The 24,182-nt window shown below is 34.0% G+C and overlaps 2 protein-coding genes across 2 annotated transcripts; both read right to left on the bottom strand.

The window, feature by feature from the left end:
* Positions 1-212: 212 nt before the first annotated feature.
* On the bottom strand, positions 213-1,619 carry LOC133815477 (uncharacterized). Its single transcript, XM_062248316.1, has one exon. It carries the CDS (start codon positions 1,617-1,619, stop codon positions 213-215), a length of 1,407 nt encoding a protein of 468 aa, XP_062104300.1.
* Positions 1,620-8,676: 7,057 nt separating this feature from the next.
* On the bottom strand, positions 8,677-11,269 carry LOC133815476 (synaptotagmin-1-like). The gene is made up of 6 exons (XM_062248315.1): positions 11,149-11,269; positions 9,946-10,064; positions 9,724-9,825; positions 9,248-9,322; positions 8,946-9,022; positions 8,677-8,857 (listed from the first exon to the last, which is right to left on the bottom strand). The coding sequence occupies exons 1-6, from the start codon at positions 11,267-11,269 to the stop codon at positions 8,677-8,679; spliced, it is 675 nt and encodes a 224-aa protein (XP_062104299.1).
* Positions 11,270-24,182: the final 12,913 nt, after the last annotated feature.

Raw genomic sequence — 24,182 nt, 5'->3', positions numbered from 1 at the left:
CAATATTCTGTAAGAAATCACACTACTCGAGTAATATTCCCAGTTGGGAAAACTATTGCTAATTATTCCTGCTGCTTTCTCATGGCGGACTTTGGTCTCAAAGAGCGCCCCAAAACCAATATTATTCAATCGACACAAGTCACAAATATCTCTTTTTATTACCTTTATTCATACCCCGAACATTCCAACTAAGGATGTTGCACTTCTCCATGTTAACTAGAATTAGAAGTGGTAGCCAAATCCCCATCCCCAGGCTCTTGGAGCGCTGCATAACCATTTCGAGTTGTTGCTTTAGAAGGCTGGACAGTGGTGATCTTCATTCCTCTCCTTCTTGGCGTAATCAAATCACCCCCCATTCTTGTATCATTAGCCACCCCTGTTTTGTTAACAGTAACTTGCTTTGCTGCTGTAACTATATTAGTTTCAGCTGCCTTGTTTACAGTAACAGCAATTACTTCACACGATTTTGAGGCATCCTGAGAAGTAGCAGTAACTGCAGTAACAGCAGCTGTTTCACTTGAGGCATCCTGAGAAGTTGTAGCACCAGCATTGACCTGTTGATTATCCACAGAAGGCTCAAAAATTTTCTTATCAGTGACCATCTCTGTTTTCTTATGATCTGGTTTGGATTTCTTAACCCAAATGTGCCCCTTATCCTTCGAACAGTTCACCACTGTATGTCCCAAACAGTCACAAGCTTTGCATTTAGAAGGAAGCCATTCGTACTCCACCAGTTGTTCAACTAGTTGATCTCTCTCATTAACAAACGAGATAGTCTTAGGGGGGTTCTCAGAGATCTCCATGTCAACAAGAACTCTCGCAAATTTGACCATCGATCTGTCACGAGTAACTTGATCAATCATAATGGGTTTGCCTATAGTGCTAACTAGAGCACTTAGACTATTACGACCCCAATATTGAAGCCCCAAGCCGTTTAATCGAACCCAAACCGGAACCGATTTCACCATCTGCACTGTGTCCATGTTAGGTGTCCAGGGACGAAGAACAACTGGTTTTTTGTCGAAATGAATCACACCAGTTTCCAGGACTAGATCCTTAGTTGCAATATCTCGAAAGCTAACCAAAGTAAATCCAGAGTTCATTCGAACAATCCGATCAATACCAAGGTTACCCCAGACTCTTTTCACAAATCCTTCAAATACTCGAAAGGGGGGATTAGCACCCAATACTACACAAACAATCGAGGTGCGCCAAAAAGAAGCTTCAACCTCAACTTCATCAATGTCTAGTTTAGCAATTATTTGATCCCCAACCTTCGTAGGCTCTATGAAATCCAAACTAGTAGAAGGAGTTTTTACCTGGTTGGCTTTGAATTTGCTCCACACATCTTTGGCTGAGTTTTGATAGTCAGATTTTTCCACCTCCTCGGCCCAACTAGCAGCTTTGAACGGACCTGATTTGCCCTCTGTTTCCACAGGAAAAAAATGCTCAGCATTCAAATCGGCTTCCAAAACATCACACGGGTCATGGAATTCCTCAACGCTATTCTTCAGCATGACTTGTTCTTGAATTGAAGGGAGATCTGGTTTCGTCTGAATCGAATCTGTGGAAATGGCCAATGCCGCCGGCTTCGGCGCCTCCTTTTTCTTCCGAACCATGGGGAGAGAGAAGGAAGCTCCACACTCCTTTTTCCAGCCCACATAGAAGTTTTCAAAGTTGTTTTCTCATTTTCACATCTCGCAAAAATTAAAAGCTTGAAACTTTAGGATTTTTCTCAACTGAATGTGTTAATTTTTTTTTTTTCAATATTTGGCTGAGCATGATATTCCTCTTCAAAAATTACTTCCTAACAGTAAAAATAGCAAAAACTATCTCACCAAGATTTTGTTGTCATGAATTTTGCAAAAATTTAACTCAAAATTTCAAAATGGTAATCAAAGTATATGTCAACGCATGAATATGCCTACTACCCCCAACTTTAATTGAGACATTTTCCTCAATGTCTAACATTAAGCACATTGTGCGAGAAAAAGGGAATATGATCACCAAAAAAAAAAAAAACAACAAAACCCCAAAAAGTAAAATTCGCAACATAAAATAAAGACACAAATTAAAATAAAACACACTAAAAAGAAAGATAAAACTTGACCAGTCTTTGGTAGACAAAAGAATCTCTCTCAGGTAAGTCTACCAACTGCATATTTGCGTACTATTCTATATCGAAAATGAATTTTCTTTTATCCTGCGTCTCAAAAATAGAAGCGTTAGTAACATTTTTAGGATAAATAAAATGGTTGGGTTCAAAATCACTGAGGAAATTGGGTGAATGTTTCATTGCAAATATGTTTATGATTTCCTCAATGATTAAGTCTATCACATTAGTATGATAGCTTCCATTGTTCTTTGGAGTGGTCGGAAGAATTTCGGTATGGGAAAGAGTTTCACTCCAAATGGTAATAGCATCATCCTTATCGGGTTTAGAACTGAGAGTAGGGGATGGTGTTATGGCCTCAGGTTGGGACGAGAATTGACTTAAATTATGTTAAATAATAGCGTTGGTCAATTCTGAAAGTTGAGTACTAGTTTCCCTAAAATCTTCCACAAATTGTCTATTGAATTCTCTTTGCTCCTCTATAAATGTGTGTAAAATGTCCTCTAAAGAAGTCGTATTAGTGCAGACATTATATGGAGGTGCATGTGGGAAGTTAGGAAAAATTTTCTCAAAATTCATGGGAGGCGGTGCACGGTAGTTGTACTCAAGCTTCCAACTAAAATCTATGGGGTTGGTCCAACTAGAATTATGATTCCTATGGTCGACTCTTTCAAAGTCACAATAACGTTCATCATAATCTACCTCGGGAACCTCGTAATTTTATCTTTCAAACTTAGTTTCTAAAACCTCAAGTTCTCGGAATTCTCTTACACTAAGTTTGCATGCACTCCTAAAACGGCTAGTACCCTCAGTAGCACTAGAATTACGATTGTTTCTGAATGAAGAATAATACATTGGAAAATACATCTCGAAACGTTTCTTCTCTTAATCATTAATTTTAAAAAAAAATTGTTTTTATGATTTTTTTTTAATTTTTCTTTTTAATTTTTTTGTTGTACTTGTTTCCAGGTCGATTTGAGGTTTTAGAACGGTCCCACTTAAAACCCACACTTTATCTAGAACTCCCCGAGGTTGCTAGATAATTGTGGAGGGGTCACAATTCATAAAAACGGTCCTCTTACAACCAATACTTACTAGAACTCCCCGAGATTACTAAGTAAGCATGAATGGAACTTTTACTAAAATTGGCCTTTAAGCAAAAATTTCTTATGTTGACAAAACAAGCTTTGTTTTTATTATTATTATTATTTTTTTTTGTATTTTATGATTTTTTTTATTTTTTAAGATTTAAAACCTAAAAATTAAAAAAAACTAATAACAAAAAAAATAGAAAAAAATTAAATAAAAAAATAAAATAAAGATACAAATCTAACAATAGAAAATAACACAAAAATTTTTTTTTTAACAAAAGAAATATTTTATCAACAAAACTAAACTAACCAAATGTAAGCAACCAATAAACTAAGGAACCAATAATTAAAATAAAAAAAAGAAATAAATTAAAACTAAACTAACAAATAGTTAAGCAACCAATTTATATATATATTTTTTCAAGTTTGTTTTTTTTTAAATTTTTTTTACTACAATAAAAAAAGAGAAAAATAGAATAAAATAAGATACCAAAAATAAATTAAAAAAAAAGAAACTAAATACACACACAAGTTTTTTTTAAAAATTTTTGTTTTCAACAATAATAAAAAAATAGAGAAAGAAAAATATCAGCCAAATAAAATAAATTAAAATAAGCTACAAGAAAAAAGACTAAATAAACACACAAGTAGTTTTTTTTAAAAAAATTTTTTGTACAACAAGCTTAAATTTACAAGGAAAGAGAGCACAAAAAAAAAAGGTTACCAAAATTAAATTAACAAGAAAAAAACTAAATACACCACAATAAGCTTTTTTTTTTTACAACAAAAATAAATAAAAAAGAGAAAAAGAAAACTAACAAAAGAAAAATAATAACAAAATAAACTAAGAATAAAACAAACAAATCCTAGAAAATAAATGATAGCAATTTTTTTTCTTTTTGTACAACAATGACAAAAAAAAATGACAAACTAACTAAAAAGGAACAATAAAAAAAAATGATAGTGATTTTTTTTTTTTACTTTTGTTTTAAAGGTAATTAATACAAATCTAAAAAAAATCCTAGAGAAATATACACAAAAAGAAAATGATAAAATTACTTACCTCTTTTACAAAATTTATTGAAAAACTTTTTTTTCACTATTACCTCACTGGCAACGACACCAAAATTTGTTTAACGCCCAAACGTGACTTCCACTTAGCAGTGGTTGTAGTATAGATCGAGCGGTCGATTCCACAAGGAGCCAAAGAAATAAAGTTAATCAATAAATAAAGGTTAGAGATAAATAATATGAGGCAAATAGAACAAGTGATATTTTTGTTGTTTTTGAAATTTAAAGATTAGAAATGAAGATAGAATAAAGTGTAATGTAACAATAGGTAACAAATAGGAAGGATTAAGAGTCACCAATATGCATACTTATTTATTTGGATCTTTGATTCACAAAAATTACACAAATGGATAGTTCACATCCCAACTATTCATTTGGAAGATTTAACATTGAAGCACAAGTATATTTCACAAAAATGCATTCAAGTGATTAATATTCTTTACCATGGAAGGATGAGATAAATCTTATGAGAAATCTAAAAATGACATTATACTATTGGCAATAATGCAATAAAAGATTGGACATAAAACCTAACACAAATATTACTTTTACTATTTATAAAATACATAGAAAGAGCATTACTAATTCTATATAGATTTTAGCAAAATTAAATATATATGAATGAGATGGAGAAAATGATAAAGATACTATCTATATTATTTTCACTAATTTGATAATACATAGAAAGTGCTTGATAAAATCTATATACTATTAGTAAACATAAATAAAGATAATAAGATGAAGAGATAGAGATGAAAGAAAATAAATCACTCAAATATATAAGCTTTAAGTACATGGTGAATAAAAAATACCAAACAAAGTCATAGTGCATATAGGATCATCCTAACCTTCCTAAGAAGGTTAGCCTATTATGCTAGACATTCTCATGAAGTTATAGAGAGAAAATATAAAAAATGAAACTAAAATTTGGTAGAGTTTTGCTACCTAAAAATTACATAGAAAATGTGAGGAAAGAATCCCTATTTATAGAGGGAGAAAAGGACTAAAAAGAAATTAAACAACAAAATGGGGTTTACAAAATAAATCTGAAATATTAATAATAAAATATGATTTTGAAAAATCAAATCTTATTATAAATATTAACCTAGTTATTTTGGTGTATGGTCAAAATACTATTTTTCAAAAACACCAAAAAAAGATGAGTTTTAAAGCTCAAAGAGGAACGGTGCAAGACCCAAAGTGCACAAAAAAGTGGGCTCATGGGTGGCTGTAGCAGAGGAGACTTTGACCAAGCCCAGCCAATTGAGAAGTGACACGTGGCGTGACTGGCTGGGAGGTTGATGCTGCTAGGAAGGTTGGGCTTACGTTGGTCAAAGGTGGGAGGCTGGGCTGAGTTGGAAGAGGTGTGTTGGGCCGCTGTGCTTTAGGAGGAAAATTGGGCTGATGGTTTACATTGGGCCACATGAATGCTGGGAAACCACCGGTCTTGGGAGGCTTGGAGGGCTACGCTGGAGATTGAGCACATGGCTGAAGGAGGTGGACAGGTGGCACAATCTCGGTGGCTGGCTGGAGTGTTACTGGGATGCGTGGCGCGAGGAGGTCACACCACCTGGCAACTGGGGGTGAAAGATACTAGGTGGGTCTGGGTGCTATTGGGCTTCCTTCTTGGGCTTTGACCTTCAAAAATACAATTTTCTCTTCTCTTTTTTCAGAATTGATTATTTTATTTTCTCTTCATTTCAAAGTGTCAAAATACAACTTTAATTCCTACAAATTAATAATAAATTAAATCATAATAAATTATTTTCATTTATAAAATAAATCATATTAATTCCATGAAAAGATTAATTAAAACTTAATTTATTTTGACTATTAAAATCAATAAATGTGTATTTTTCACCACTAATCAACAGTGTTATGTTCTTTCTAGAACATTCGCAAAGTAGATAAGATCGGATGTATTTGTAACATCGGACTGGACCGATATTGACAGTTGATAAGATAAGTAAACATACCGTTATTATCTATTCTAGTCATATCATATAGTTGACCATAGGTCAATTCAATCTTAATTCTGAATGGTTAGTATTCTAACTGATTGTATTATTTGAGTTCTTTGACTTGTTTGTTACCAGCTTACCCTACGGACTAGCCCATATTTACATATTGGGAACTCAGTAGTATAATTAAGTGGGAGTGTTAATCATAGATATGAACATCTATAGCTTCTGATGAAGAAGTGAAACGATGGTTTCCTTTTAGTTTGGTTTAAGGTGTTAAATGATAGAGATCTCATTTCAGTAATTAAATTAGTTTACTGAAATATCATTTACAAGGAACTAAGTGTTTTAAGGATAAAGTACAATGAGGGGTAAAACGGTATTTTAGTCCTATCTCATTGTAGACCGTCTATAGAGGATTGAGTGAAAATTATGGTTGTAACAATGGATAATTAATAGCGTATCTATATTTGTTATAGAGTGTTTTATGAATTCAAGAGTGCAATTCCGAGTCTATAGTGGAGTCACGAGGAATTAATAAGTTAGTAAATTTATTTGTTAGATTTATGATAACTTATTGGAGCTTGATTTCATAGGCCCATGGTCCCCATTGTACCTTAGATAAAATCATCTAGATTGTCTCAATTAAGTGATTTAATTATCAATTAGAACTATCAAAGTTGACCAGGTCAATTTTGGATAGTTTCACAGAGTTATGTATTTTTTAGAAGAAAAGAGAAATTTTAGCAGATTTATTAATTAGGATAAATTGGTATCTAAATTAATAAATAATTTTAAATCAAGGTTTAAATTATAAATAATTAATTTGGTAAAGAATTTAAATAATTAAATCAATAGAAAATAATATATGCCTTGATTTTAAGTCCAATGGGCTTATAATCAAATGGGAAATTTCACGGGCCTAAAGCCCATGATAATTTCCACCTAGGGCTTTAAAATGACTATTATTTTGGAATTAAATTAAATGGACTAATTGAGTCTACAAAATGAGTGCTTAGAGAGAAGTCAAAACACAAGTTTTGATAAGTTACAAGTCAGATTTTCTGATGATTTTAGATTCTCTCTAAACACAAGTCATTTTCTAAGCCTCTTTGTTATTTTCTCTTCTTCTTTCTGTATCTATCTCATGTGTTGAGAATTGCCCACATTAGTCTAGGTGATTCTAAGGATACATTCGAAGACTGTGAAGAAAATTGAAGATCGGTTCAGTTTCTTGATAATACTCTGCGACAGAGAGGATACAAGAGTTAGAGAAACTGAAGGAAGGACTCTTTAATTCTGCTGCGTATACTGTAAGTATTCTATTTTTTGTTTCTCTTTGAATTCAATTTTAGAAACATGTTTTAGGTTATCTCATATAAATTTGTTTAATATTAGATATACATGAAAATAAATAAACATCCTGTATAAGTTTTCTAGCATTACCATCCAAGGATCTGAAGCCTAAACTGTTCGGGGACTGATGAGGAGAAGTCGAGAGGTGTGAGTGTGTGATTGTGTGTCTCAGGAAAATAACTTCAGTGAGCTGTCTATGGAGTGGCAAGGAGAAACATCAATTTTAGAACAGAGGGACGATAAGGCTTTGGGGTGTTGAAGAGGGAAAGGGAGAAATCATAAATAAGGTGTCACCAGAAATCTCAGCTTGTGAGATATATATTACAAGTGATGCATAATTGCTGATCACTCCCTCTAAGATAACTAATAAAACTAAACAATCATATATATGTACGTAGATTTAAGTAAACAACAACATTGACAGGGTTTAAAAGCACATAATTTTATCATTATTAGTACAATAATTATTATTTTAAACAATTTAAATGATGGATTTTCCCACAGAAATAGAAGTCTAATATTTTATAGGGCATTCATTAATTGATCATGCAATATATCTAAATACAAGTTGGCACCGGACATAGATCCTTCTACAAGCACATGAACAGAAAGGAGAGCGTAGGCATACGCTTTGAAGGAGCAAATGATAGCAATAAAGTACCCATGGAATATTGTTAAATTGCAGAACATGATCAGAAAGAGTGGAGCCTGGAAACACATCACCTCCAATAGCAATGCCTACAATGGTCCAACAATTCAAATTTTATTACATCCTCCATTTGCGAGCATAGATAATAATGTAGGGGAAGAAAAACTTTACAGAAAAGCAAGCACATATGTCTACCTTCATAGATTCCATCTATTACACGGGCTATGGTATTGTACATCTCATTAGAATTTCCACCCTGTAATGGAAAAGAGAGTTATTTTCCAGGACAATGTATACAAAACTTGTCATGCTGGCCATGCTGGCATTCACATATCCAAACAATACAAACAAGAAAAATCTCATAAATAGTTTACCTGCTCCCAGTCATAAACCATTATCTCAAATGCTTGAGTTTGGGGGTCTTTGATAACCATGTTAAATTCCTCGTTCGGGATTCAAATTTTTATGCTTCACCGTTGTTTTCTTTGAAGGAAGCATGTCCTCAGTCAACTTAAGTTTAACATAAGGATCTGCTCCACCCATAAAATTTTTCTTTTTAAGTTTCAAGGCCCTCGCCACTTTTACATTCAGAATTTCAATAGGTCTCCTCGAAACTCTGCCAAAATTAAACAACACCATCAAATTATAACAATAGGCCTATGGTATGGAATTTTTATGATATAATTAGGGGGAACAAATCTTACTTTGTTGGAACCATAATTTGTACTTCTAGAGATTTGGGCCATAAATACATGTTTGCAACTTGATCTTTAATCATTTCCTGAGGCAGAAAATAATAATAAAAGAAATAGTATCAAGGAACAAAATGAAACATCTCTGAATAATAAAAAAAAGATAAGTAAAAATGCAAGCAATATTCATTTAGTTACTATATTAGGATTAATATGTACTCTCAGAAAATTATGTTTTTCTATAAGATGGATTCATGTATTTATGTGTTTATTCAACTAAGCCTCAATCAACGAAACTTAAACGAGTACTCTACTTGGAGAAACCCATATAGGCCAGGAATGGACATAGCATCTGCACCAAGTACTTTTAATCCAAAGTCAACATGTGGCTGCAAAAAACATTAGAGACAATAATGAAGAAGGAAATATAGATTTTTTTTAAGACAAGACCTAAAAGAGTGCCACATAATATAAATAAATAAACAAATAAATAAGAGTGCCATCATAGTATAGAACTCAAAACTGATTCTGTATATCCAACCTCTCCTCGAATGATTAATTGCAGTGAGAAATAACTAGACCCATAATAGAAAGAGGCCATATGAATCACAATACTTGTATGAAAATTTACCGAGAAGATTTTTATACTTCAATAATTCAACTGAGCCCCAAAATTTAGTCTAATGTATCATCAGAGACAACATAATTCTTAAGACTCTACAAAGTAAAAAAAATGCCCTTCTGTCCAATGATCACCTATATGCCATCAGTAAGATATGTAGATCTATACCTTCTCCATAAGGGAAACAAGTATTTTTGCAAAACAAGGAAATTCTCGAACCAAAGGCTTCAGGGTAATACGTGGATGAACAAATACTTGCAGATCAATAACCTGGAACATTGAGAAGAATCGGTAATTTAGTATTCTAAAATGTTGAATCCAAAGCGACATTTGCTTGATCATAGTAAATATGATATTTTTTTTTCACTTTACCAACTATCAAACAAATACCCGAACTGTGGCTCTCAAACCAAACGCTTTAACTGCAACCATAATGTTAGGATTTCCAGCCCATCTTAATGTTGGTTCCATTATCAACTCCTTTTCATCAGTTACATATACTTTCATTCCTGGTATAGGGAGACCAAGAATGAGCAGTGCCACAATCAGCAATATGAAATTAAAACAATGGAAAATGTAGAAAATACATAGTTATGTCTATCAAAAATCACCAGAAACAACAAGAAGATATATAATAAACCTCTAGGGCTCAAAAACAGGCTCAAAAGTTTATCACATTAGGCACCACTTGACTCTAGCTCAAGTGGTTAGGTGTGTGTTGTTTAAGAGGTCAGTAGTTCAAACCTCAGTAGGTAATTTAACAAATATTGGGATTGGGTAACTATTTATTATTTCCTGTGTGTGTAAGTATACAGCATACAGCAGAGCATAGAGTGGATGAAAATTCACAAAAAAAAAAATCTTTAAAATCCGGAAGAAAATAATGCTCAAGAAGAAATACTTGCCCAAGGAAGCATCATTACTCAGATAAGGAGGAAATCTTATATTTTTAATAACTTTTAGTTTGAAACCACAAGTGTTAACTCTGTCTATTAATATGTTCTTAGTAAAACTTCGATAAATAAATGCACATAAACAAGAGACTATGGAGGTCACCATGTATCATATTCATGAGCCAGAGCAGATATCTTTCCTGTAATTAAAATTTACAAAAAAAATTCTTCAGTAAACAAACGTCAAAGCAATGACAAAAGGGTTATGTCATGAAAATTGAAGACAGATTCTAGAATGGATTAGATATTCTGGTCACTTCATTGAGGACATGTATTTTGGATTTCCACCATTGCATATATCAAGTAAATAATGTGAAATAAATTTATATATTTATATATATATATATATTAAATCAAAACAGATATACATGCTTAATAACTTCAATTTAGCATCAAGATGATATAAATCGACAAATAATTCCTCATCCATATATAATTGTACCTTTTTTACCTGGAAAGACTATTTTAAATTATACCAAATCTGACTACGAACAGTATATATTTATAGAGCTTCCAGGATAAATTATAATAACCTCAAACAAAAAAAATCTCAATACTATTTATGAAGTGAAATAAACTAATAATGACATGCTTGACAATATCCACAAAGTTCAAGCTACAAGTTGCTTCCAATTATTACCTTTTACATCTCTATCCTTCGTTTTCTTTTTAAGAACCTTCCCAGAAGATCCAAGATGTAAATATGACATAATTTTAGAAATTCGATCAAGCACAGAACCATCTACACTGACAGTAACCATTTCCCACCCAATGATAATTACATGAAGTTTTGAATAAGATGTACATTATTGAAAATAAGATTGCACAAGGGTTCAACAACTTTAAACCTCAAGCTGTGGACAATCAGCTCTACTCCTATGCACCGTAGTTGGAATGTCATGAGAATACCCATTTTCCTGGTACAAATGGAAAAAGAAAAAGCATCAGAGCACTGGCCAAATTAATTCCCATTGTAGAACTTTGAACATGTTTGGGTGGTAGTAGAAATATAAAAGTCAATGAAAACAACCATTATAATTTACCGTGTTAAAAATAAAAGCCATTCTAACTGGAAGGAACATTTCATTTGACTTGATAGCAGTTTGGGGCTTCACTATCCATTGATAAACAGACTGAAAACACACATACGACACATGTTAAGAAATTTATGATCTAAAAGGAATAAAATGGCTCTTTGTTTATTCAGAAAATTAATGAACCTTTGCAGTCGCAGTGCAAAACAAAAACTGTTGATCCTCCTTGGATGCCCTGTCATAGAACAACATGAATCTGTCAGTGCAAGTGTTACAATATGGCTACATTACTACATCACATAAATTGAGAAAGAAAGAAAGAAAGAAAAAAATGGAGAAAGAAAGGTCCTCTGTTTTCAAAAGCAGTATCACCCACTAAAAAACGAAAATACAAAACAAGGAAAAGTAAACAAATATTTGAGAGCAAGAAATCAAAGTATTTAATCACATAAGTCTCTTCTTCTTTTTCTCGAAGCATACCAACTGAGGTTTCATTAAGTGTTGTTACAGAAATATGAAATTAATATGTGTAAATAATTGTCAAATTATCACAAATGAAATTTTGAAAAGAGTAAGCTTGAAAATAATAAGTGTTAGCAGTACACTTGTATAATTTGCCACACAATTCTAGATTTGTTACTAGCACTCGAGCAGGAGTCGCAGCGTTTGAGCTTGAGCGGCAGGCTCGAAGACATCAACCTTCTCGGAGGAATGAGGTCGACAGAATTAATGGATGAGGAGGAGGCTACAACTGGAACGACGATCTTGAAGCATGGCTAGTCTCGAAAGCGCATCAGCACAACGATCGAGCTAAATGCAGGTTTTCCGACACGGAAAGGTTGTTAGGAAATATCTATTTCGTAGGGATTCGTGATTACCGTGTATTAAATCCCTTTTATAATGGGATGTTATGTAATTAATGTTGGGAAACTTATACAGGATCTTTATTTATTTTCATGTAGATCTAATATTAAACAAGTTAATATGAGAAAACCTAGAGCATGTTTCTAAAATTGAATTCAAAGAGAAATAATGATAAGAATACTTACATTATACGCAGTGGAATGAATGACTCTAACACTTGTATCCTTTATGTCACAGAGTATTACCAAGAAACTAAACTGATCTTCAATTTTCTTCACAGCCTTTCAAAGTATCCTTAGAATCACCTAGACTAGAGTGGGAAATTCTCAACAAATGAGATAAATACAGAGAGAAGAAGAGAAAAGAACAATGAGACTTAGAAAAAGACTTATGTTAGAGAGAATCTAAAACCTATCAGAAACTTGTGTTTCAGAAATCTGAACTTATGAAATCAACTCTCTCTTAGCATTCCTTTATAGACTCAATTAGGTCACCTATTTAATTAAAAAATCAATAAAATAATAGCCAATAATCAGCCATAGGTCGACATTATTATGGGCTTTAGGCCAATGAAATTTCTCATTTAATTATAAGCCCGTTGGACTTAAAATCAAGGCTTATATTATTTTCTATTGATTTAATTAATTAAATCCTTTATCAAATTAATTATTTATAATTTGAACCTTGATTTAAACGTATTTATTAATTTAGATATCAGTTTATCTTAATTATTAAATCTGCCACAATATCTCTTTTCTTTTCTAAATAACATAACTCTGTGAAACTATCTAAAATTGACTTGGTCAACTTTGATAATTCTAATTGATAATTAAATCAATTAATTAAGACAATGTAGATGATTTTATCCAAGTTACAGTGGGAACCATGGGCCTATGAAATCAAGCTCCAATAAGTTATCATAAATCTAACAAATAAACTTACTAACTTATTAATTCCTCGTGACTCCACTAAAGACTCGGAATTGCACTCTTGAATTCATAGAACACCCTATAAGCAATATAGATACATTATTAATTATCCATTGTTACAACCATAATTGTCACTCAATCCTCTATAGACGGTCTACAATGAGATGGGACTTAAATACTGCTTTACCCCTCATTGTATTTTATCCTTAAAACACTTAGTTCCTTGTAATTGATATTTCAGTAAACTAATATTAATTAGTGAAATGAAATCTCTATCATTTCGCACCTTGAATCAAACTAAAAGGAAACCATTGTTTCACTTCTTCATAAGAAGATATAGATGTTCATATCTATGATTAACACTCCCACTCAATTATACTATCGAGTTCCCAAGATGTAAGTATGGGCTAGTCCGTAGGGTAAGATGGTAACAAACAAGTCAAAGAACTCAAATAATACAATCAGTTAGAATACTAACCACTCAGAATTGTGATTGAATTGGCTTATGGTCAACTATATGATATGACTAGAATAGATAATAACGATATGTTTACTTATCCTATCAACTGTCAATATTGATCCAGTCCGATGTAACAAATACATCCGATCTTATCTACTTTACTAATGTTCTGGAAAAAACATAACACTGCGATGTGTAAGTAGATCATATTATAGATTGGCAAGTCAGTGTAAATCCTGCGCACGGACTAATCTTAGGACTAACTTATATTTGAACATATAATCATATTTATATTATAATGTGATTACGTCACTATAAATACGATTAGCTATATGCTTAGGATTTAATAGAATTTTATATTAAACAAATAATCATGAAAATAAAACATGTGAGCAAAGTGATTGACCAAGTCAAAAAATGATTTCTATTCTTTTATTGATAATAAGTGAGATTACAAAGAAATTGGGTTTTAATTAGGGCATAAAATCCTTACAACTCTCACTTGCACTAATTGAAACTAATGCCTTAATTATACTAATCCCATTTTCTTGATATGCTTATCAAATGTAGCTTCTGGTAGTGTCTTTGTAAATGGATCTGCAAGATTATCTTCAGATGCAATCTTCATAACCTTCACATCTCCCCTTCCCACATATTCTCAAATAATGTGATACTTCCTTTCTATATGCTTACTCCTCTTGTGACTACGAGGTTCTTTCGAGTTGGCTATCGCTCCTATATTGTCACAAAATGTTAACAAATGATTAGGCTTTTCTTTCATTGTTTTTAATTATGTGTTAATTAATCAGGTGACTCACCCTTCTTTTGTACTACACATGTACTTGCTCAGTGTATTTTCCCCTTTGACTATACTATATAGACAGAGTCTCGTATCACATTTATTCAAGGGATATCAATACAATATTTACAATTCCTTCACAACAACAATTTATGTCATGGTATTAGAGCAATAAACAGCTCCCATGGCGTCCGACATCAGCGATACTAACATCCCTGCACCAAGTGCTCCACAGATCATTCCCTCTTCCTTTTCTCCTCCGATCATTGGACCTTCGTCCAACCCCTTGACGTCACTCTTGTCTGCTACATCTGGTTCTACATTTCTTACATTGCCGTCGGTACATCAAACTCTCACCGTCAAGCTTGATGAGCATAACTACTTAATATGGAAGACCCAGATGCTCAATATCATTATTGCCAATGGCCTTGAAGCATACATTGACGGATCTCAACCATGCCCATCTCAGTTTCTCAATGATTCTTCTACTCAACCAAATCCAGATTTCTACTCTTGGCACAGGTACAATAGATTGGTTATGAGTTGGATCTATTTTTCCCTTAATGAATCTATGCTAGGTCAAATTGTGGGCTATGCTATGGCATTTGAAATCTAGCAAGGTCTTGAGCAGATCTATGAGGCTGCTTCTTTCTCTTAGCTTACAGAGTTTCGTACCAAGCTTCAAAACATCAAGAAGGAGGGTCTTACTTCATTCGCTTATATTTAGAAGTTTAGATCTTTCAACAACTCTCTTGCCTTCATCGGTGAAACCCTTTCTCATACTGATCAGTTAGTCTATTTTCTAGGCAGATTGGGACGCGAATATAACTCTTTCGTGACTTCAATTCAAACATGGCATCCCAAACCATCGATTAAGGAGGTTTACAGTCAACTTCTTACCTATGATGCTCTCTTAGAGCGTCAAACTGCTGCTGACACATTGAGCTCCCTTCAAGCAAACATGGCTAATCTCAGTCCATCAAACCCAAATGCTTCTTCCAAACCAAAATTTCCCAGACCATCAAACCCCTCTCCATCTTCCTTTTCTCCTTCTAAATTTCCTAACCGACCACCCCACCACACCCCTTCTTCTCCCCGTTCATTTAACCCTTGGCCCCAACATAATTCACCCACCTATTCCTCATCCCCAAATCGACCTAAACCACGCTGTCAAATTATTTCAAGCAGGGTCACACTGCATACATTTGTTACCACCAGACCAATCTCCAATATCAACCACCACCACCTACTCCCCGACCTTTTAATGCCATGTTTACTCAACAAACACCTTCTCCACCTCCTCCTGATACTCCCACCACTGTGCATGACCCTTCTTGGTACATAGATTCAGGAGCTTCCCATCATTTCACACCGGATTTGAATTTACTGGAATCGGCTCAACCTTATACTGGTAATGATTAGATAATTGTGGGAAATGGTAAGACCACTTCAATTTCTCATGTTAGTTATGCAAATTTACCTGCTTATAACTCTGTCCTTCATCTATCTCACGTTTACCATTCTCCATCTCTCTCAAAAAATTTGTTAAGTGTTTCTAAATTATGCCAAGATAATAATGCGTTTATTGAATTCCATCCCTCTTGTTTTTATGTCAAGCATCAGGTCAGCCGCTAGGTCCTTCTAACAGGTCATCTTGATCAAGGCATTTATCTAGTCACCTCCCTATCTTCCTCCTCCTCTCGACTGTCTCCTTCTCCCGCTTTATTTCCGGCCTCAAAATCAGCTTCACATCTCTAGCATGCTTGACTAGGCCACCTTTCTCATGCAATCGTTAATTTTTTTTTAAGCAGTCACAACCTAGCTCACCCTAAGACCTCTGGTTCAGTTTTTTGTTTTTCTTGTAATCAGGCTAAATATCATAGATTGCCATTTTCAAATTCTGTAACTCGGGCTTCAACAGCTTTTGAATTAATACACACTGACTTATGGGGACCATCTCCTAGTTGTGCTATCACTAGTGTTTGTTATTTTATTTTGTTCATTGATGATTTTTCCCGTTTTACTTGGCTTTATTTGCTCAAAACTAAGGATGAAACACATCAAGCCTTTTTAACTTTTCAAGCAATGGTTAAAACTCCATTCACAACCACCATTAAATGAGTTCGTTCGGATTGGGGTGGTGAATTCCGCTCTCTTTCCACTTTTTTCTCTTTTCTTGGTATTCTTCATGAATTATCTTGTCCTCACATCCCCGAGCAAAATGGTTGGGTGGAACGCAAAAATCACCATGTTGTGGAAACTGGTTTAACTTTGCTTGCCCATTCTTCTATGCCTCTACACTTTTGGCCTTATGCTTTTACAACTGCCGTCTACCTTATAAACAGGATGCCTACTCGAGTTCTGCATATAAACAACCCCTACTTTGTTCTATACCACAAGCATCCCTCATACTCTCATTTCAAAACCTTTGGTTGTGAGTGTTTTCCTTCTTTTGAGGCCCTATAACTCCCACAAATTAGAATTTCGTTCTACTTTCTGCATTTTTCTAGGGTATAACACTCATCACAAAGGTTTTTTATGCTTGAATCGTTCCACGGGTCGATTGTATATCACTCGGCATGTTGTTTTTAATGAAGATGCTTTTCCCTTTCAGGCGGCTTCCCCTCAATCCTTACCTGCCTCTGTTCCCTCTCACACTGTTATTAATTCTCTTTTGTTTGTTCCTCTCCTCCTATTCCTCCTTCTTCCTAACCACCTCTGTCACCTTACCAAACAGTTATTCCTTCTTCTTCTCCCAATACTTCAGCTGTCCCTATCGTGTCTTCTTTCACCTCTCATTCTTCTTCCCCTTCTTCCCCTTCTCCCAGTATCTCCTCCTCTCCTCCTACTGTCCCTCCTGTGGTTGATTTACGTAACCAACATGAGAACACCAACATCCCACATAATGACCATTCCATGATAACTAGAGCTAATCTGGTATTTTTAAACCCCGTTCGTCTTGTAGCATTGCAGCATGTACCCCTATTAAGCCTTTAACTTTTAGTGAAGCAAATAAACATCACGAGTGGCAAGCTGCCATGGCCATTGAATTTCACGCTCTCCAATCACAAGGCACATGGACTCTTGTTCCCCGGCCTGAACACACCAAGGTGATTGGCTGTAAGTGGGCTTATCGCATAAAGTTAAAGGCCGATGGTTCCGTTGATTGCTTCAAAGCAAGATTCGTGGCTAAAGGTTTTCACCAAACTCATGGCATTGATTTCCATGAAACCTTTAGTCCTGTTATCAAGCCCACCACCATTTTCTTGGTCCTTAGCATTGCCATATCTCATGACTGGCCTATTCAACAACTGGACATTCATAATGCATTTCTCCACGGTGATCTCACTGAGACGGTTTATATGGCTCAACCTCTTGGTTTTATTGACTCCTCCAAGCCTTCTCATGTCTGTAAATTGTCAAAGTCTCTTTATGGCTTGAAGCAATCCCCTCGTGCTTGGTTCACTAAGCTCAGTACAACTCTATTACACTGGGGTTTTAATGCAAGGCTGATCCCTCGTTGTTTATTTTTCGGAAGGCATCTATTGTGATCATTTTTCTGGTTTATGTTGACCACATCATTGTCACTGGTTCGTGTTCTCAATCCATTGCTGAGTTACTCTCTTTTCTTCACACTCAGTTTGTCGTTAAGGAGCTTGGTCCATTGCATTTATTCCTTGGTATAGAGGTCCACCGCTCCTCTCATGGCCTTCATCTCAGTCAAACGAAGTACATCCGAGACTTGTTAATCAAAACTGGTTTGCTTGACTCCAAGCCTTTGTCCACTCCAATTTCCTTAGGCCATCTTTCTCTACATGATGGACACCCCCTTGATGATCTTACTGAATATCACAGTCTTATTGGTGCCTTACAATATTGCACCATGACTCGATCGGACCTCTCCTTTCCTGTTAATCGATTGTGCCAATTTATGCACCCGCCTACTACAACTCATCTTCAGGTTGTTAAGCGCCTTTTACGGTACCTCAAAGGTTCTGCTCATCTTGGTTTGTTATCTCAACCCTCCTCTGATCATAACTTGCATGCCTACACCGTCGCCGATTGAGCCTCGTGCCCTGATGACCGCTATAGTACTAGTGCTTATTGAATTTTTCTTGGTCACAATCTGATTTCTTGGTCCTCCTCTATGCAAAAAGTAGTGTCTCGATCTAGCATCGAGTCTAAATATCGGGCGCTTGCAAATGGAGCTGCTGAGTTATCCTGGCTTTCCTTTATTTTAACTGAACTTGGGTTCACTCTTACCACTCCGCCTTAGCTCTATTGTGATAACCTCAGTACCATCAACTTGGCTTCAAATCCAGTACTCCATGCTTGCACAAAACATGTTGAGATTGATCTTCATTTTTTTCGTGAACGAGTCGCTCATCATGCTTTGCTGATATCATTTCTGCCTTCCATGAACCAGATTGCTGACTATCTCACCAAGACTTTGACAACCTCTCGGTTCCAAGATCTTCATACCAAGCTCACGGTCCTTCCTCGCCCATGAGTTTGAGGGGGGATGTTAACATATAATTAGGATTTTCTTTTATTGTTTTTAAATATGTGTTAATTAATCAGGCGACTCACCCTTCTTTTGTACTACATGTGTACTTGCTCTGTGTATTTTCCCCTTTTACTCTGCTATATAGACAGAGTCTTATATCACATTTATTCAAGGGATATCAATACAATATTTACAATTCCTTCACAATAACAATTTATGTCGCAAAACAACACAAGCGGTTTATACATTTCTGGAATGACACTAAGATCCGAATAGAACTTCTTTAGCCATATTATTTCCTTAGATGCTTCTGATGCAACTATGTACTCAACCTTCGTGGTGGAATCTGAGATTGCAGACTGCTTTACGCTTCTCCATATCATGGCTCCACCCCAAGAGTAAACACCATTCCAGAAATATACTTCTTGTCATCGACATCAGTCTAAAAATCTGAATTGGTTAGCCTATAGGATTCAAAACACCACCCTTATAGACTAACATATAATCCCTAGCCCGCCTTAAATACTTCAGGATATGCTTAACTGCTATCTAATGTTCCGGTCCTGGGTTTGACTGATACCTGCTCACTACTCCCACTGCATAGTAGATATCTGGTCTAGTACACAACATAGTATACATCAAACTTCCAACTGCAGATGCGTAAGGAACTTTTCTCAATGCATCTTCCTCTTCAGGAGTTTAGGGAGACTACTTCTTTGAAAAATGAATTCCATGGCGGGACGGTAAACGTCATTTTTTGGAATTTGTCATTGAGAATCGTTCAAGCACTTTATCAATGTAAGCTGCTTGAGATAGAGCTAAGAGTTTGTTCTTTATATCCCTAATGATTTGGATACCTAGAACATAACTTGCATCACCCAAATCCTTCATCTGGAATTAAGTGTTCAACCAATTCTTCACATCTAACAATTTCTTAACATTGTTTCCAATGAGTAAGATATCATCTACACAAATAACCAGGAATACCACTATTTGATTTGCCTTCAGTTGGTAAACACAAGGCTCATCAATATTTTGTTCAAAGCTATAGGTTTTGATTATTTCATCAAACCTAAGATTCCATGTAAAGAACGTCCTAGACCAATACTTACAAAACATTCGCATAACGTAATTTATAAAAGAATACCATCCATTATTAAAGTCTCAGGGGGACTTATTTAAAATCATGCAAGTTGGCGCCATAAGTTTAAAATAAAACATAGGTTTTTATGCAAGGTTCAAGAAAAACCAATTAAGTTAAATAACAGAGTCCCACTGATAATTTAGGAAAAAAAGTCCCTTAAAACAAAACATAATTTAAATGGCGTTCTACGTTGATCGTTTTATCGTCCATAGGATTGCCCCACGCCATGCACCCCATGATGAAAGAACTCCTCACGTCACCACGCGTGCCATAGAGAAAACCTATTTGCTACCTGGAAGGAAAGTAAGGGGGGTGAGCTAAAAGCCCAGTAAGGAAGTACAAACAAATAAGCAAGTAAGAAAACAACAAACAACCAAACACTAACGTTCATCTAACACATTATGGTATATCATAACATAAACGTAACGTTTTATCATATCATAACATAAATGTGACATATCATCATATCATAACATAAATGTGACATATCATCATATCATAACATAAATGTGACATATCATCATATCATAACATAAATGTGACATATCATCATATCATAACATAAACGTGACATATCATCATATCATAACATAAATGTGACATATCATCATATCACAAACATACAGCATACATGATGAGCATGGAACGCTAGTTGTCCATGTCACCCTATGAGGTAAACAGGAGATCACTGGTCCTTGAATAACCTCGGCGCGTCCGCCCTAGGAGTCACGTCTCAATGTCCTTAGTAACTCGTTCGATGTATCTGACATCGAAATATGTTTGATGTATCTAACATCACATTCTGTTTGATGTATCTAACATCCATACACATATCACATTCAACAAATCATCACATTAAGGCATTCAAAATTTCATAACAGTTCATTCATAAAATAGCCTTACCATTCATAGCATAAAATCATAAAATCTATCTAACTTCCTTACCTCAGGTCCAAGCTAAGAATTTCACAATCTTTTCAACGAGCCTATATCATAATCAAAATAACGTTTCTTAGGTTCATAAAATTACTATTTTGCCCTTCCATACAACTCATGTGTGCATGGGCCATGCACTCATGATAACAGTTACACTAAAACATGCAATTATCACCAAAAAGAATAATGCTCGTTCTACCCATTTTACTAACATGATTGCTTTAGAAAAATTACATAGTTGAATAATAATCATGATTTTGGACGTAAAAGTTGATTTGCATGTAACATGCATACGTGGGAACGTTGCGTAATAAAGACGTTTTCAAAAACGATAATTCTACATTTCTTTTTATTATTTTAAAATCAATAATAGACATATTATATGCTTCATTTTCTTAAAATTTCTAAGTTGATTAAATTTCTCAAAAACTTTATTTTATTTTAGCTCAAAATAAAATATGTGACATTTTCATTAAATAAATAATAATTTATCAAGAATTACCCAACAAGCTTGGATTTAATTAAAATACCTATTTTAATATGTTTCTTTAGAAAAATATATTTTATCATTGTGTTACAAAAATGATGTGAAAAATATATTTTAAGTGTGGAAAAATACATTTTGATTTAATTTATTTAAGACTTAGTTTTTAAGTAGTAAAAACCCATATGTGACAATTTAATAACAATTGTTAACCTTTTTAAAACAAACTTTCAGCCACTACTTATTTTATTCAAAAATCACAAATAAATAGAGTCTAAATATTTTTCTCAATCAAAATAAAGAAAAATCATTATTTATCAAAATATGCATTCATACCATTAAAATATCATTTTTCAATATTACCATAACTTAGGAAAATTAATTTATTCCAAAAATTAATCAAATTCATTTTTAGTGAAACTTACTTCATATTTTTTTACAAAATTCCAGCAACCATTTTTTATCATTAAAATCACCATATTCAATTTTATAAACTCATTTTTTTTCTCAAAATTCAATAAAAATTCTGTAGGAAATTAATTGGGTAAAATATCATAACATAAGACTTAAAATCCTCTTTTAATTTCATAAAAATTAACACATGCATCAAGAACATTATTTATGCATGCAACTCATCTTTTTATCAACTTTTACCCAATTATTTTGAAAAAAAACAGCAAGCTTAATTCTTTGTAAAACTCAACTTTTGTCTTAAAAATTACATAAAATCATTCATGCCTAAAATCTCATTATGCTCTTATAATATGCATGATCCTAATATCACTAACATAATCACATGAATCCTTTTAAAACCATTTGTTGCAATTCCATGAAAACCAACAAAACATTATCAATAAAATAGCATATAGTAAATTTATAAGCACCATATTCACATATGCCTTATATTAACCTAGCATATTTCTATCATTATTTTCATGCATCTCATAATTTAATCATTCAAAATATAACATGCATCTAACAAAATTTCATGATCAAAATATCAAGATTACCACTTATTCTCTTACCCACATATCATAGGTCCTAAAACATGGATAAAATATATTGTAAATCACACAACATATCAAGAACACCCTTGGGTGTACCTAGGCCGAAATCACCATACAAGTAGTCATAGATTATTACAATTTTTTTTTTATGCATAGCAAAATCAACATCACAACCCTTAAACACAAATCATACTCTCACAAAATCCAAATCCTATACATCAATCCTACCAAAATCAACCATTAGCACCATTAGCAAAACCTCATATACAACCCACCAAAAACAATATAAGGCTAAGGAAAAGACCATTACCTCTCTTGATTGTAAAAATCAAGAACACAAAAGATCAATACCCCAAACTCCACACCCTTGTTCAAGCCTAGGGTTTTTTTATGGGAAAGCCACCATGAGGAGGAGGAAGAACCCAAACACACACAAGAAAATAACACAAATCAAAATCATATTATCAAAAAAGATTATGCAAAGAGAAAAAAAACAAGAAGACATACTCTAGGGGGTTCCTCTTCACTTTCTCCTTCCTTCTTCCTTTCTTTCTTTCTTCCTCTCTCTCTCTCTCTCTCTACACGCCACTCTCTCTCTCTCTAGGTCACGGTAGCCACACACACACACAAGAGCAATGGCTCTTCTCTCCTTTCATAGCCCCTTTATCACAAATCCCCCCATAAAGTCTCCCCAAAGACAATAAGGTAAGTTTCCATTTCTCTTTTATTTTTCTTAATTTGTCTTTATTTCAAAAATATACAAAGGAATAAAATGTGATCATGCCTATCCCCAAATGATCATGGTCTTCAATTTTTGATTTTTACCATCTTAAGGAAAGTATTCCTTTCCCACTAGGTCACACACCCACTTCCTATTTCCCTCTTCTTTTCCCTTTTTTTTTTTTATAAAGAAATTACCAAAATAAATCTAAAATAAGGAAACATAAAATGTGTAGAAAATCTACACATGTGCACCATGCTACCATGCACTAGCACACACTAAATCACTAGGGTGCATTACTATCTATCATGCACCTTAGTGCATTCCACCATAGCTCACATAATTACCTCATTTGTCACACTTAAATAAAATGTAACACTAATAGTAAAATAACATTTTACACAATTATTCGCTTATTAAATTAATTAACCAAAACACTTCTAACAATTAAATAAAATAACACACAATCAAATAAAACAAATAATCAACCAAATAAAATAACAACACTTAAATAAAACAATTCATCACACTTAACATTTAAATCAAATAAATCACAAAAATTAAAATAATCTAAAATTTTTTTTTGGTGCACTACATTCCAGGAACGAGAAGCTTGCTTAAGTCTATAGATGGACCTATTCAACTTGTAAATTTTTCCTTCTTGTCCAGCTACTTTAAATCCTTCTGGTTGATCCATATAAATGACTTCGCATGCTTTCCATTAAGAAAAGCTGTCTTGACATCCATTTCCAGATCTCATAGTCAAGAGCAGCTGCTATGGATAGGAGG

This window comes from Humulus lupulus, chromosome 2 (assembly GCF_963169125.1).
Source record: "Humulus lupulus chromosome 2, drHumLupu1.1, whole genome shotgun sequence".
Classification (NCBI taxonomy): Eukaryota; Viridiplantae; Streptophyta; class Magnoliopsida; order Rosales; family Cannabaceae; genus Humulus; species Humulus lupulus.
Note: the sequence above shows the minus strand (reverse complement) of the source record. Positions and strands in the feature narration are given on the sequence as shown.

Excerpts from the sequence above, each read along its gene's own strand:
- LOC133815476 (XM_062248315.1), bottom strand. The coding sequence starts at position 11,269 with ATGGTTACTGTCAGTGTAGATGGTTCTGTGCTTGATCGAATTTCTAAA. Across the intron at positions 10,065-11,148 it reads GAAGGATAGAGATGTAAAAG|GAATGAAAGTATATGTAACT; the intron begins GTAATAATTGGA and ends TCCCTATACCAG. Across the intron at positions 8,858-8,945 it reads CAAATTATGGTTCCAACAAA|AGTTTCGAGGAGACCTATTG; the intron begins GTAAGATTTGTT and ends TAATTTTGGCAG.
- LOC133815477 (XM_062248316.1), bottom strand. The coding sequence starts at position 1,619 with ATGGTTCGGAAGAAAAAGGAGGCGCCGAAGCCGGCGGCATTGGCCATT.